We start from the raw sequence: 16521 nt of genomic DNA, 5'->3' as shown, positions 1-16521 counted from the left end.
GTTATTTGTTAGCATTATTCATTTAACAGCATGTCGATTGAAATGTCACCGGATATCATTCAGGCACACCAGCCAATTTTGGAATAAAAAATTAGAATGCAAAATAACAGTTATGCCAGTGTGACGTTTCATACGTGACTAGCGCTTGTGGACAATGTTTGAATAGGCTAAGGGGTAAATGGTAAGTTAGGGGTTAAAGGTTGAAAGTGATTGTATGAAAAAGAGACAGACCCTGTGAAAGAGAGTTTGTTCACAGGGGAGACAGTGGGACTGTTCTCTGTTCATCATGGATTTCTCACCTGGGGTTCTGATCCTGTGTTCTCTGTTGTGTTCAGGTATGAATCAGATTTACTTTGAACAGAGTAACAGCTTTTCTGTTAATTTGTTTAGCATCTGTTAGAGATATATATTATTTTTAAACTTTCTAAAAAGGGTCACACAAACTTGCTCACACAGCAAAATGAAAAATGTATAGACTTCAACAGCAGTGTCCTTTTAGAAGCGGTGTCCTGATTACTATGGATCATCTGTGGACCTCATTGTCTGTTTCTACTTAAGAAATAGAAGTTGGAAGCTGTTAAAAGCATGTTCTGTTGATTATCCAGACTAATGTAGACATTTCTGACATTTCTTTTTTTAATGTCATTTTTCAATGCTGTGAGTGCCACAAATAAGGTAGTAATCTCAACATCGGGGCAAATCAAAACAAAACAATCTGCATGGCTACCATTTTTTGTAATTTGGTTAAACCAGCCCTTTTACATAATAATATAAAAGTAATACTATAATATAAAAGTAAAATCTTAATATTCCTCTCTGACACAATATCTTTGAGATCATTTTATTTCATTTCTGTGCATTATTCTTTTTTGCTTTGTCATCAAAAAGCACTTCTGTTCAATCTGTGTATTTGCTCAGCGTGTTTGATTTGGGGCTGCGTGTGTTTACACTGGATTTTACCCAGACCCGTCTAAAGGTTCACAGAGTTGCATTGTACTCTACATGCATGTGTTCTTGCATGTGTGTGTGTGTGTGTGTATGTGTGGTACCACCAGTGATCTCTTTCTGTGCAGTGGCTGGTCAGGCTCCTGTCGTCTCAGTGGAGCCCCGGACTGCTACTGTGCGCCAAGGGGAGTCTGCCAGCTTTAGATGCCAGGTGGCAAGAGGTGCACAGCCAATCCAACTGGAGTGGAAGAGAGCCAATAACCAAGCATTACCAGGTCAGGATAACATGTAATCATTGTACATATACAGTATCACCATCTGTGAAGTTTCAGTGAATTCTTCTTTTTCCTTCTAGCCAATGCTAAGACTGGTCCTGATGGCTCTGTGCTGACGGTTGCCAACGCCCGACCTGAAAACCAGGGCCAGTACCGCTGCGTGGCAGCCAACTCTGCAGGCCGCAGCACTGTCGCGGCTGCGCTGAACGTCAAACGTGAGCTTGTGTTCACAATTTAGTTCAGACCGCAACTTTACTGTTCAGGCTCACCCTCACCAATCTTATAGCTAACTTTCCAGTAGCAACAGGCAGTTGTTTTCAGAGTAATTTATTAAGCTGTATCCTAAACTAACGTTACCCGCCCAGCACCAAATGACACACAGACACAGTTAGTGACTATAGCTGGTGAACATAGTGAAGCATTTAGCTTTAATAGTTGATAGAGACCAAAAACGGAGCCAAAAGAGAGTGAAAGCGCAAACATGCTCTTTGTAAATCCTTACAAGCATTACCTGAAAGAACCAAGCAGGCCTGCATTGTTGCACGATCCAATTTGTTTTTCGCACACACGCCATTTTCAGAGTGTAGCTTCCTAGCTCAAAGTTTGTTGTCGTTTCCCCAAAAATAACGGAGTTTGAGAACGGCAACGCACAGAGGGCGGGAGGTGAGGAACAAAGCCTGACATCTTGGCGCGTTGCAGGCTTTATCCTGGAAATGTACCTGAACTGTTGATCCGTTTAATTCGATTCTGTTGACTATTGCAGGGTGGTAATGTAGGGCTGGGCGATAGGGAGAAAATCTGATCTCACGATATTCTTGACCAAATACCTCGATATCGATATTGCGGCGATTTTCTAGGGTTGACTATTGGTGCTTTAACAAAACATCTTCACACTTGGATTTTAGATAAATAATCATCAGTAATGTAGATATAATGTCTAAGTGGGGAAAAGGCAAATAATAGAACAGCTAGAACAGTCAGGTAAGTTCAGAAAAGTACATCACTTTACTGTAATGCAGCCTTTAAAACCAGTAAGACAACACTTACGTCATATCATGATATTACGATATCCAAAATCTAAGACGATATCTAGTCTCATATTACAATATTGATATAATATCAATATATTGCCCAGCCCTAGTTTAATTTGTCACTCTGTGTGTCCTCTCTGTCAGATGCTCCTAAAGTACACCTGACACCAGCCGGGCCCCTGCGGGTCAGGATGGGTTCCCCTGTGTCAGTGGAGTGTCGTGCCACAGGCAGGCCACGCCCCACGTTGACCTGGAAACGCCAAGGCTCCACCCTGCAGCTGGTTACCAAGGAGACAAATGATGTCAACACAATACAGGTGAAATATGAACACATGCACTAGGCACAAGTACTAGGCCTCCTTTCATTTATTTCCACAATTTAAGATAATATACAGAACATAATTGCCTTCTCCTTTCTTCAGTGGCCTGTAGTGCATCCAGAGGACTCAGGAGTTTATATTTGCCAGGCTGAAAACAATGAGGGGGTGACAGAAGTCAAAGTTGAGGTTATTGTTGAGGGGCAGCCGGGAGCACCGGTGGCTTCAGTGGGCGCTGCAGAAATGACAGTGGTGGAGGGACGTACAGTCACAATGGAGTGTCAGGCCAGTGGTAAGATGTTTAGTATGCTAGTGTGTGTGTGTGTCAATATCTCTCAGTGCTGCTCTCACTTCTTGTTTTTCACTTTATCCTCTCTTTCTCTTCCGCCTTCCAGGTTCCCCTCTTCCTGTCATCACCTGGTCCAAGCTGCGAGCACCATTGCCATGGAAACACACAGTGGTCGGTGGAGTTTTGACACTGACCAGTGTGGGGCGCCAAGATTCAGGACAATACATCTGTAACGCTACCAACATTCATGGCTACAGTGAAGCATACACGCAAATGGAGGTGGAGAGTGAGTCGACAACGTAGATGATAAACACATATTGTACATCCAGATTGTCACTGCTCATAACAACAGTAATTGTCTTCTCCTTCATGCAGGTCCCCCGTACGCCACCTGCCTGCCCGACCAGGTTAGGCTCCAGCCCGGAGATGCCCTGCGCCTGCAGTGCCTTGCCCACGGCACTCATCCCATTCACTTTGAATGGAGCCGGGGGGGCAGGGTGAGCCTGCCTCCAGGAGCAGAGACCACAAGGGATGGAAAGCTGCTGATAGCCCACGTTAAACTGAGCGACAGCGGAACGTACAAATGTGTGGCCTCCAACCAAATCGGCAACAGTGAGGCACTGGCCAAAGTCATCATAAAAGGTTAGCTGGTGTTTGGGTTGAGGCAATTCAAAGTCCATCAAAAATAACTGATCTGACTTCCTGCTCTGTCTTTTACTCTTTAATGGTGTTTCTTTCCCTTTGCTATTTTTTTTTTTTACAGCTTAATCCATTGTGGCCATACTGTGTCTGATTGACAAACCATCTATGCAGCGCTTACAACTTCTTCAAGCCAGATGGCTAATACTGAGAAAACAGAGCAAATTATATTTAATAGATTCTTAAATTCTGACTTTGAAAGTGAAAGATATCAATGCTGTTTGAACTTTAGATTTTTTTGCACATACTGTATGGGGTTAACTTTGTACTTTTATAGAAAACTGATACTGTTGCCATTGTTGCTCCTGTCTCATATTGCCTGTTGAAAAGCTTTTCCCTGGAGCTCAGTGTGGACTGACGTCCTACAGTATGTGTGTTTGTTCTGCTGGAATGCCTCTGCACCCTGTCTGCCTCCCTTCCTGTCATCTGCTCAGTCCACACTGTTGCACTTCCAAAATTGAAAGGAGGACACAAAACAAAGAAAAAAATGTTCAAATATAAAACCCCTCATTATGCCAATAAATATCAGAACAATAAAAACAAAATAAAAACAATTTCACTGAAATATTGTGTTGTCATGAAAATGTTTTACAAAATTGTTGTCCGAAGTGTATCCAAATTGGAGACACAAAAATGGATATGAGCGAAAATGGGTTAAACGAGTGAGAAATAGTTCTCCCCAAAGACCTGTAAACAGACTTTGATGTGGAGTTCCCCTCTAGGCTACCAGGATGTCGAACTATGTCAGTTCTGAGAAATACAAAATGTACTTGAATCTTTTAATTAATGAGTGATTAGTGAATGCACAGTGGTGGCTATTTTTTTCATTTAGATATTACAGTAAAGTGTGCTGTACCATTGCAAAACTGTTATATTATTTTTAGACATTAAAGGGAAGGGTGTTTTTTTCCAAAGTTCAGCAAGGGTTCAGCCCACTTCCCCATTTCAGTACATTCCTTTCATACAGTCTCTTAATGTTTAACATTTGTTGTCATTTTGCCATGTTTATAATGCCTTCATTTTAAAAATGATTATACGACTGGTGTCTAATCTGAGAAATTCTTCACAAAGTAATTTCTTTAACCACATGGTGGCAATATGTAGCTTTAAAGGCAGACGCCCTTTGCCTTCAGGCCAAGAGCAATTTGAGCCTTCACACCCTCGACAACTGTAGGAACAGATGCAGTGCACAGTCAAGCTATTGTTTTCCAAATGACTACATTTCATCCCTGAGTTTAAAACATACAAATACTCTTGGCTGACCATTGCAGCTTTCTGTGTAAATATGGACTGTGAACTCCTCTTGAACAGGCAAAGTTCAGTTTGATCAGACAAACCTGTTGCGAAATGAAACGAAAAAAAATGAGAGGATTTAAAGCAGCTTCGACTAAATGAGGTGTTAGCTCGACAGTTACGGTTTGTGGCTGCAGCGGAAGGTTGGAAAGAGAGCTTCCATTTCCAAAGCTGCTGCCAGGACAGAGAGCCTGTATCTGCTGTTTGTGATTGTGCCCCCCCCCCCCCTCGTAAAAACGCCCAACCTCCATGGAGGGACAGGCTTTACCCTTTCCACTATTCCTCCCCTCCATCTTTACAAGCATCTTCAAAGCTGGGGAGGAAACATCTGCCCTCTGTCACCTCACTCCACCCCCTCACTTCACAGACAGACTGAGGGAGGGAGGATGAAGGAGACAAAATAAATGCACTACAGAGGATATTAGAGGAGGTACATCTAAATACATTTTTAATTTAGAATGACGAAGAGCTATTGAGCTGGAACAAAGGGAAAATTTATCAGAAACAGAGAGGAAACTCTAATTCATTAAATGTGATCCGCCTCTCTCTCTGTGCATGCCATTGTATACATGGACATGTCTCTAATGGAGTCTGATATAAACAGTGATGTTAGGAGTCCAGATGACATCCCTGAAAAAGGATGTGTGCACTCACTTGCAGTGTCGACTGTTTGTCACAAATTCAGAAGCATCGCATTAGTTTATATTACGGTAGGAGTACACAACTGTGTTATGTTTACTCTGGACCACACATTGCTTGTGTTAGCCTTAAGAGGCGAGGAAAGAAAAAAGAAATAGGCAATCAGTCTTATAGCTGTGTCAGCACACGATTGGAGCAAAATACTCCCAAATATGTATTTTCCTCTACTCCGCCATATATTCAAATAATAGTTAAAAGCTCTTTCTGTTTTTGGTTAAAGACCAGCAGGATGTCCCTGCAGTAGTAATATGGGAAAACCAGATCATTCAGGAAGGGATCTGCCCACAGGTTGCTGTGGGAGAAAATACTGTATATGCAGCATGATATTCCATTAAATGTATATGATCTGGATGAATAATATATGAAGGTGCTTAAAAGCCCAGCCTTGACATATGACACAGCAATCAGGCAATCAAGCTAATATTCTTCTAAAATAGTGGTTCTCACCGTGGGGGTCGAAACCCCTTAGGTGGCCCAAGATAAATATAAGAGGGGTCACAAGATTATTTGGGATAATGGGATTGGATAAGAAAAATAAATCTGTTACACAAAAGTGTTTTTATTTGGTTATGGTGTATCTCTATTTTGCCTTAACATCTTCATGCCTCTAAAATTCCTTAAAGTTGCACAAATCAAGCCCAGTTCACTCTCACAGGGGCAGGCAGCTCTTGTCAAACGAAAAGGTACCAAATAGCAGACAAAGTTAGCGACTAGCTGGTGAACATAGTGGAGCATTATGCAGCTTAAAAGTCAGATATTTCCCGCAGGAGTGGGTGGAGACTAAAAACAGAGCAAAAAGAAGAGAGAATTTTAGACTTACACTCCAAATGAATACAATTGTTGCTCCTGCTAGATGTGTAACTGTTTTTGCAACACATTCTTGCTTGGTCAGGACGCCTTGGTGTCACTTTTTAACGCTCTGTGTACTCCATTTGGTGCAATTTATCAACACACTTGGTCAGGACCCCTTAGCGCCACTTTTTAATGCTCTGGATCGGGACCCTTTGCTGTCATTTTTCAACATGAAGTGTAAAACCACTTATTTAGGGTTAGAAAAAGACTGTGGTGGGGTTAAAAGATGTACGTTTAAGTGACACACGGGGCAACAACGGGACACAAACCCCGGTCTCCTGGCTGAAAGTCCTGTGTTGTTTCACCCATTCAACAACCCAACCTTACGCGGATTTTCGGTCTTTAATACTACTCGCATTGTCACTCTTCATACTACATCATTTTACAATGACGCCATACCCATACAGACGGGTGCCTTCTCTGACACTGAGAGCCACTGACCAAGCATCAATATTTGATGAGTTGGGAGTGAGAACAGCTTGGGTTTTGAATACTTATTTCCATAGCAATTTTATAAGTTTACAATATGTCAACATTCTGTTTATAGCTTGTTTCACTGACTCCTAGTGGTCGAAAATGAATGTTGAAATCTGTATTTTTAATTTGACTAGTTATTAGTTTTATTAACCTAAAGTTTGACTGGTAGGATACCCTGATGAAGGCTGATATAAGGAAGTGTTGTATTTAGTTATTATAGTTATAGTGTATAGAAATAAACTCAAACAAAACTGAAGTTATTGTGATGGGACCCAAGCACCTCCGAACTTCATTATCTAAAGACATAGCTACTCTGGATGGTATTGCCCTGGCTCTCACCACCGCTGTCAGAAATCTAGGAGTCATTTTTGATCAGGATATATCCTTAACGCCCACTTAAAACAAACCTCAAGAACAGCATTTTTCCATCTTCATAACATTGCCAAAATGAAGAACATCCTATCTCAAAACGATGCTGAAAAAGTAGTCCATGCATTCATTACTTCCAGGCTAGACTACTGTAATTCCTTACTATCAGGCTGTTCAAATAAGTCCCTTAAGACTCTCCAGCTGATCCAGAACACTGCAGTACGTGTTCTGACGAGAACTAAGAACAGAGATAATATTTCTCCTGTATTAGCTTCTCTGCACTGGCTTCCAGTGAAATCTAGGATCAAATTTAAAATCCTCCTCCTGACCTACAAAGCTCTAAATGGTCAAGCACCATCATACCTAGAAGAGCTCTTAGTACCTTATTGTCCCACTAGAGCACTGCGCTACCAGAACTCAGAGCTACTTGTGGTTCCTAGAGTCTCTAAAAGTAGACTGGGAGCCAGAGCCTTCAGCTATCAGGCTTCACTCCTGTGGAACCAGCTCCCAATTTGGGTTCGAGGGGGCAGACACCGTCACCACATTTAAGAGTAAACTGAAGACTCTCCTCTTTGATAAAACTTATAGTTAAGGAGTGAGGAGTTGCAGCCTCCACCTAACCGACCCACCTGCTTCTCTTCGTAGTCATTAGATTTATTTATCATATAATCAATAATATAGTGAGAGTAGAGGGAAGCAGGCCAGTACAGCCCGATCCGGCAAGGGAGAGTTCAAGCCCGATCCGGCACCTCTCTCTAAGCTAACCTGCCTCTCTTAGCTATGCTATTATAATTCTAGACACACTGAGCTGCTCTCTCATCTCTGTTTACACTTGTTTCCTTTTGTATGCATCCTGTCCCAGAAATGCTTGTTACTAACCTAGCTCTGGGGAGTTTACTCCCCGGAGTCCTTATGTTTTTTTTTCCCTGCAATGCCTGGCCACGTTCTGCTGCGTCCTGCTGCGTCCGCCGCATCCACCCATGCTCTGCAGTGCCACGTTACATCCGCAATGCCCTGCTGTGATGTTCATACACACAGAGTAGTCAGGATCCAGTACTGGAGACTGCACTACTCAGTATGACACGATGTACCCTGCTATGACATGAACTTCCACAACTACCTTCAAAGTCACTGTTCCATTATCTTTAATGTGACTATTATTTGCCACTGTTTATCACACCCCCAATCGGCCCCGTCAGACACCGCCTATCAAGAGTCTGGGTCTGCTGAGGTTTCTTCCTAAAAGGGAGTTTTTCCTCGCCACTGTTGCAACAGCCACTGCTAATGCTTGCTCTTGAGGGAATTACTGTAATTGTTGGGATTTTTGAATTTATAGAGTGTGGTCTAGACCTACTCTATCTATAAAGTGTCTCAAGATAACTCTGTTATGATTTGATACTATAAATAAAATTGAATTGAATTGAATTGAATTATAGTATAATAGTGTATTAGATATTATAGTTCGCATCAGAGCTTGAGTGCAACTGTGAGCATCTGCACTTTGGAACGTGTGCTATTTCTGCTCTCGGCTCTAAAGTTGCACATTTTCACACCTTTCATCACAGAGATGCAACTTGATTCGACACAGCACTGGCAAGAGCTACTGGCCTCTGCCTGAGTGTGTTTTAATAGTTTTAACAGTGAAGCAAAAGCCAAAGAGGGGCTGTTAAAGCATTTAACAGGGGTTTGTGGAATCCCAGGACCGTGATGTGGTTCCATGATATTCACAACAAAGTGAAGAATAAGTCAGTTACTTTATAATTCAGTCATCTACAAATAATACAGTATAGTGAATGGCATTTCACTATCCTGGGACAAACTCTGTGAAGACCTTTCAATTTGTCTCAGTTTGATGTGTTTTGTAAATACATTTTGATTCTCTTAAAAGCATGTTTTTTCTGATTCTATTTGTTTAACAGATTTAATAGTAGGTTGGATGTAGGTGGGGATAACACATAATGACAGCCCTGCTAGTGGCATCCAGTGGTGGTTGACATTAAAAACACAGCCAGCTCCATCTGGCTGTAAAGACGCTGCTGCTGCTTCTTGCTTAGCATAAAACCCCCCCAGTGCTGGTACATCCTGTGATCACAACTTCTTCCTCTTCACTTTAAACTCAAAGCACATTGTAGGTAAGTAGTCATTTCCTGTACCTGTGTCACAAGGGTTTCACAACTGCTATGCGTCTTTGGGAGACTAGCGGCAGGTCCTGCATGTATTGATTCCATTAGGAGAAGTGACCAAAGTCAATATTGGACCCGTTTTTCAAAAGCCACATATCTCCCGAACATTCTGACACTGAAATGGCATTATTCAGACGGGCAAATCTGTAGAAAATCCAATTTGTCCGAGACCTGTTTGTGTTTCAGGAACAGACTCTCGTGAGATCTGGCAATACAGATTGGCCTTCAGCCTTGCTCATCAGCAGTAAAGTTAACTGTTCAGAACGGGTAACCTCTGTATGAGTAGTATGGTAATAAGCCATGGAATAAGTTGGATAATGTAGAGTGAGCCGGTAATTCTTGTGAATTACAACCCATTCAGACTGATGCGGGTCATAAATCAGCCTGAAGGGGTCGCCCCTGTGAGTGAGCTAAACATGGAGCTAACTGATGCTCTGTTTGCACTGTTGTCATTAGCACTGTTAGGAATCCCCGTTTCCTCCACCCTCTCTCTCCATTTGTGATCCGCTAACAACAGGTATGAGCTCCATATCATACAAATATTGATTTAAAAACAACACTATCGATTGAAAATGGTCTGTCAGAATCTTTGATCAGAACACGGCCCATGGAATAAAATACGGAGAAACTGAAAAAAATGTTCAGACCGTAGAAGGCTGTGAATGACCAATCAGAATCAAGTATTCAACAAGGCTGTGTTATAATTCGCAATAATGACAGGCTCGCTCTATATTATCCCGACATAATGCACACACGCTTTCACTACCCCGCTTGTCTTCCTGCCATGATGGATTGATGACAAGATCTTTCAGATATCAACCACATTTGAAAGTGTGTGTGTGTGTGTATGTGTGTGTATGTGTATGTGTGTGTTTATGTGTACCTTGTCTTCTGACAGTATGGTGGTGGCGTCACAGGAAAACCACTTGAGGTTCGGGTTAAAAATATGCGGTATAAAAGCAGAAGAACAGGGGAGGCGCGCAGTCTGATCAAAAGTCACAGACACACGACTTTGGTACAACACGTACAGTACATCACATGTTGTTATACTTCCATTTGTTAAACCCAACAACATACAGGTTTTGCTTTACAAAATGCATGTATTCTGTAATTGTGTTGATAAACCAACAGTATACGAAAACTAAAATAAGAACTGAATGACATCAGTTATTTTCTTTACAATTATAGTCCTTTGCTCTTATTGCATATAAATGATTAAACAAATGGTTTTACAGTGACCAACCATTGATACTAATAATGTATTAGTAACAGGCCATTTACAGTAATTAAACTAGAAAAAGAAAAACGAGTGATATTTTGGTTACACTGATTCTCCCTACTCTAATTTCATGAAGTTGTATTTTGTTTGTTAGGAGTTGATATTTACCAAATAGAGTTTAAACATATGAGACCAACGAGAAGTGATGGCACCCGAAAATAAAGTGAATAGAAGAGTAAGAAGAAAAGAGGTGTGAGGTGAGAGGGGAAGGAAAACGATGTGGTAACTAAGAGAAATATAATCTCTTTAGTCTTCTGCGTTTTAAGTCCTCATGGACTGCTGGAAAAAAACATAATATGATGCTAGATTTGGTGAAAAACCAATGAAAAGCTCTTTTCCAAAGCCTGTGTTTGTCCTTCTTTGTGCCTGACTGAGTCTCAGGATATAAACAGCAACTGCAACTGTGTGATTATGATCCATTTAGTCTTCTCTGTTTCCATATGGAAAGATCCTTCGTAAGTGCGTGTGTGTGTGTGTGTGTGTGTGTGTGTGTGTGTGTGTGTGTGTGTGTGTGTGTCTGTCAGCAGATCTTGGCACTGACATTTAGTCATTTGTCAACATTATAAAGTTTTATTCCACATTTGCAACATTATACAGAAACTTTCCACCATACTACTGAGATGCAACATGAAGCAACTTTTAAATAAAGTATGACAATGACTTTAAAGTAACACTTAATTTGTGGGCAGCTGGGGTATTGGAAAAAATCTGTCTGTAATTGACAACAGCTGATTAATATTTCATTTATTGACGCCCCCTTGGGGATTCTTTCAAACTTTCCCACGGCACAACACTTATTTTGAAAAACAATGATTTAAAATACTGTTCTCTTTGATGGTAAAGCGTACACGTTTTTTTTGTATATTTCAGACTTCCCTTCTAGTCTGTCAGATTTCGCTGTGGAAACAAACAGGCTGTTACATAGCACAACATTTAGATTGAACTTAATCTGCAATTATGTAAGAAATTGTGACAATTATGATAATTTAGCTCAGAAATGTATATGCTTATGAGTTTAAAAAAAAATGTGACCTGCTTCTCTCGTGCTGATTTTCTTTCACATGCACACCCACACCCACACACACACACACACACACACACACACACACACACACACACACACACACACACACACACACACACACACACACACACACACACACACACACTGCTATCTTGTGTAGGCCTATGTGTTTAGTAGCTGTTGTTGAAAATATATCAAAGTTTGAGCTACTGTATTTAATCCATCACTGTGATCATTGTGTCTGCTCTTTATCAAAGTGATGCAATTGTAAAGCATGAAAGTTCATTCATGATTAGTCTCGCTTTGACAGACCCTCCTCCAAAGCGCGCCGAAGGAGAGTCTGGCTACTCCACATAGCATTCGGGGATGGGAGGAAAACATGCTCTGGTTTAATGGCATTTCTTCAAACCAATCAGAATCATCATGGGCGGTGCTAAACTCCGCACAGAGCTGCTGCAAAATAGTCGTGCGAGAGAAAACTCAGATTGGACAGATAGTCTAGCTAGCTGGCTCAATTTACCATGCAGAGATCTGAGGAGCAGTCAACAATAGTCCTCATAAATCCACCAAAATTAAAATTCCAAAAAAATACATGCATCCGGCGGAATTTCCTGCAGCACCGGAGCAATCCCTGAAGTGGAACGCAAAGGATATAGACTATTCTTGATCATGGATTATTTTGACAAGACAATCACAACTCAAGGTCTACTAACTAGCTTTTTGTGAAGCTTTCAACAGTACTGTCTTCATCAGTGGATGGACATTCAGTCGTTCAGTTGTGGAGATGGATCTGTTGACAACTCATTTGATATCATTTTATCCTTAGCGTACTGCATCCCCAGATGAAGACCATGCAATGGAGTACAGAAAGCTAGAGAAATCTGTCTGCAGCCTGAATAACGCACAAAGTTAACATGACAACTACAGTATGAAGGCATAATAGATCATTGTGATTGACTTGATTCATGTCATGTCAAGTTTCAATCCTGTACTAATTGATTTTAATACCATATAGAAATACGTGGAAAGCAATGGCTGCCTGAGAAATATGAAAACACAGCAACAATCTAAAACACACTTTGAAAAATGGCTATCTATGTTGGCTAATGTTGTTGATCCAGACATCTCTCAACAACTAGCAGGTTGACATGTTTGGCCTACAAATATTGGGTAACACTTTACAATAAGGTACACAAAAAAGTAGGTAGTTAATGATTAATGAATGAGGAACAAATGAGGAATGAATGAGGAACGAACGGTTAGTTAATGAGTAGTTACTGATTGGTCTATGCTTATGGGTTTCTTTGTTAAATTAGGATTACGTGATTTTTGGTTAATTTCTATTTCTTTTTGTTTAAGTTCTGATAAAAAGACTTTCATTTCTGTTGGAACTTTATGGTTTATTTGTTAATCTTTGGATATTTTTGCTTGGCTCTAGGCAGCTAGGATTAAGTGATTAGTCAGTGATTAGAGCTATTAGTCACTAGATTTGCCTTAGATTGAAGTTGTTTTTCATTTATTTTTGGTTTATTGATTTATTTCCCCCCCAATAATTGAGTGTTCTTTCTCCCACAGTTGCAAAGTGCTGAAGGTGGTGGTGTCGGTGTCCCCGGTGGTGGTGTCTCCCTCCCGTGTGCTGTGTTTTCCCCCTTTGGTTTATTTTGAGTTTTTCTCCACCGTGTGTGTGTGCGAGTGGTCACTGTGTGATTGGGGTGATCCTTGCCTGAGATCCCACACCCCTTGACCCTGTCCCTCCACTGGTAAGGCCTCAGCACTGATCTCCCCATATTTCTCTACCCTTGTGTGTATGGTATTTTAGTGGTATTTTATACTTTTTGGCAATTGTATAAATAAAATAATTGTCTTTAAAAGAACTACGTCTCTGGCTTCATGCATAAGTCGAACCTGTGTGCTTTCTGTATTTTGGTGGTTTAACTATCGAGCTAGCCAAATCCTATTCTCGGGGGGAAATTCCCCAGGTGGCGTTACCGGTGTCTTCCTTGGGTCTGGGCGTTGAGCGGGCCAAAAAGGCGCTCCACACCAAAAAGTCCCACTCGCCACATATGTTTGAAACAAATAAGCAAACAAGTTAGCACCCGATCAGCCATTTTGTGTACTCGCATATATACTGTACTTTGCCAGTGTGGAAAGGTGGTCGTGAAAGCGTTTCAGTTCAGCTATTTCAATCAAGTGAAAAAAGTCACACATTCATGCACACATGCAGTTCACAACTAACCCAGGGCTTAACCACACTGCTCCCATAGCTGTCTAATGATCACTGCTACTTTCTCTCTCTGACAGATTACATTTTTCCCATGTTGATTCTCCTTTTGGATGACTAATGGTCGCAATGGGCGGACGTCCATTTTATGCATGTGGGATAACTGTAATGTTAACTGGCTGCCAACATGAGTGCGTGCGTGCGTACCACACACACACACACACACACACACACACACACACACACACACACACACACACACACACACACACACACACACACACACACACACACACACACACACACACAAACACAAACACACAAACACACACACGTTAGCAAGATGCATCTGCTTTTGTTAAGCCTTTTGTTTACTAGCGATGCTGAGGGGACATTAACTTGCATTCTCTCATCCTCTTCCTGGCTACATGTGCGGGTGATTTGTCTGTCTCCATGTGTCTGCTCATTTGTCTCCGTATGTCTGGTCCTCTGTCTGCGTGAATATGATGAAAAATGATGACAGAGAGTAAAGATGATGCTTATAGTGCTCATATTATGCTCATTTTCAGCTTCATAATTGTATTTAGAGGTCGTATCAGAATAGACAGAACAGAATATCAGAATTTACATGGTTTAATTTTCAAAAAACACTATATTTTTGTTGTACTGCACATTGCTGCAGCTCCTCTTTTCACCCTGTGTGTTGAGCTCTCTGTTTTAGCTACAGAGTGAGGCATCACACTTCTATTCCATCTTTGTTGGGAGTCGCACATGTGCAGTAGCTAGGTAAGTAATGCTACCCAGTCAGAAGCAGAGTATGAGGGCGTGCCTTCTAGCAGCTAGGCCAGCATTATAACATGTGTTACAACATGATGCATGTTCAAGTAAATACGGTGGCCGACAGGGGCAAACGCACTGCAACTTCATGAAACACACGCAAATACACAAACGCGCTGCAAATACACAAACGATGCAAAAAGAAAAGCACACAAACTCTGAAAACAAACGATGCCAAAAGAAAAGCACACAATCCCCGAAAACAAATGGAACAAAAACAACGCTGCATCCAGATTACACTTCGGAAGTTCTCCAGGCCTCTAGGGGGAGCGCTAAGTGGAACAGCTTGATTTTCGACCCGAGAGAGAGAGAGAGAGAGAGAGAGAGAGAGAGAGAGAGAGAGAGAGAGAGAGAGAGAGAGAGAGACGGGGCACGTTCAATCTCAGAACGGTGTGCACCGTTGTGAAACGGTGTGCAACTGCTTTGAGATCATATATATTAAATATTAAGTCCATGTGAGATATGTTTTCTCTCGTTTGGTGGGTGTGTCTCTAGTTTATTGGCGACAGGTGATACCCAATCAGCAGAGACGTGTCTGTAAACTCGTGGTAATAAAAAGGCAGAGCGCGCTGTCCCTGTGGGGTCGATAATCAAGCGGTTCCACTTAGCGCTCCCCTTAGACGCCTGGAGAACTTCCGTTGTGTAATATGCAGCGTTGTTTTGTTGCATTTGTTTTCGGGGATTGTGTGCTTTTCTTTTTCCATCATTTCTGTATTTGCAGCACGTTTCCGTATTTGGTTGTGTTGTGTGTATTTGCAGCGCATTTGCTAAATGCTGCGCATGTGTTGTCAAATTAATGAAGATGTTTTCTTAATTTTCTTGTGTTTTGTCTATTTGCCTGTGTTTCATTAAGTTGCAGTTTGTCCCTATCGGCCACCTTAAGTAAAGGCTGGACTGCAATAGAGCTGTTTGGAGCAGTTTGTGAACAGTGTTTTCTGTTGGAGATGGTAAGTGCCTTTGGGGTGGACTTTGGGCTTTTTCACCTGTAAACCTATAACTTGCACAAAAAAGATATATAACAAAACAAAGGAAGGGCAAAAAGCCAAAAAGCATAATATGAGCACTTTAACAAAACCAAGACAGAGAATGACAATGAGAGACTGATGGGAGGAAAAGAGGTCATATCAGCTAGCTTTTCTGTCCCTGAACGAGCTAAAAGAGTCTGAGAATACACAACCTGCTTGTTATGGAAACAGCTGACACTGTGTGCAACAGCTAGAGTGTGTTTTGCAACACTTGTCTAAGCTGTTTTTTGCTTACTGGAAACAGAAGAGAGTAGTTGACCACTTGCTTCATATCCACCATCACTGGGTACAAGATGTACTGATAACCTATTTACACCTATTGCACCACACGCTTATGAGTATGACATAAATTGAAAATATGTGGTGGACTTTGTTGTTGTATATACTTTACGGTAACCATGAATACTTATGTGCAATAAACCCCCAAAAAACAGGAAGTCCAAGAACCTTTATGTACTGTATATAGTGCCACCTCATTGTGTTTATTTATCTTGATTTTAACTTTTACTGTTTAAATTTTTCCATTTTGTTTATTTTGTTTATTTTAACTTTTAATATTTAAATTTTATATTTCTGTTTGTCTGTAATTTAAACTGTCATATTGAGAGCTGCTATATCGTGTTTCGTTGTTGAAAAACTGACAATAAGGATCTTTTATTTTTAAGATTTTTTTGGTGGCATTTAGGCCTTTATTAGTGACAGCTTA

The 16521-nt window shown here is 41.1% G+C and overlaps 1 protein-coding gene across 2 annotated transcripts; it reads left to right on the top strand.

The window, feature by feature from the left end:
* The first annotated feature begins 187 nt into the window (after positions 1-187).
* Positions 188-4121, top strand: LOC120562921 (basement membrane-specific heparan sulfate proteoglycan core protein-like). Of its 2 annotated transcripts, none has more exons than XM_039806989.1 (8): positions 188-335; positions 1074-1220; positions 1301-1435; positions 2396-2568; positions 2674-2860; positions 2964-3143; positions 3233-3499; positions 3621-4121. In XM_039806989.1, the coding sequence occupies exons 1-8, from the start codon at positions 287-289 to the stop codon at positions 3623-3625; spliced, it is 1143 nt and encodes a 380-aa protein (XP_039662923.1). In that variant the 5' UTR covers positions 188-286; the 3' UTR covers positions 3626-4121. The 2 variants fall into 2 exon arrangements, with proteins under 2 accessions (XP_039662923.1, XP_039662841.1); XM_039806907.1 differs by having other exon boundaries at positions 246-335; positions 1056-1220.
* Positions 4122-16521: the final 12400 nt, after the last annotated feature.

This window comes from Perca fluviatilis, chromosome 1 (assembly GCF_010015445.1).
Source record: "Perca fluviatilis chromosome 1, GENO_Pfluv_1.0, whole genome shotgun sequence".
NCBI classification, from domain to species: Eukaryota; Metazoa; Chordata; class Actinopteri; order Perciformes; family Percidae; genus Perca; species Perca fluviatilis.
This window is presented reverse-complemented; position numbering and strand designations above follow the sequence as displayed.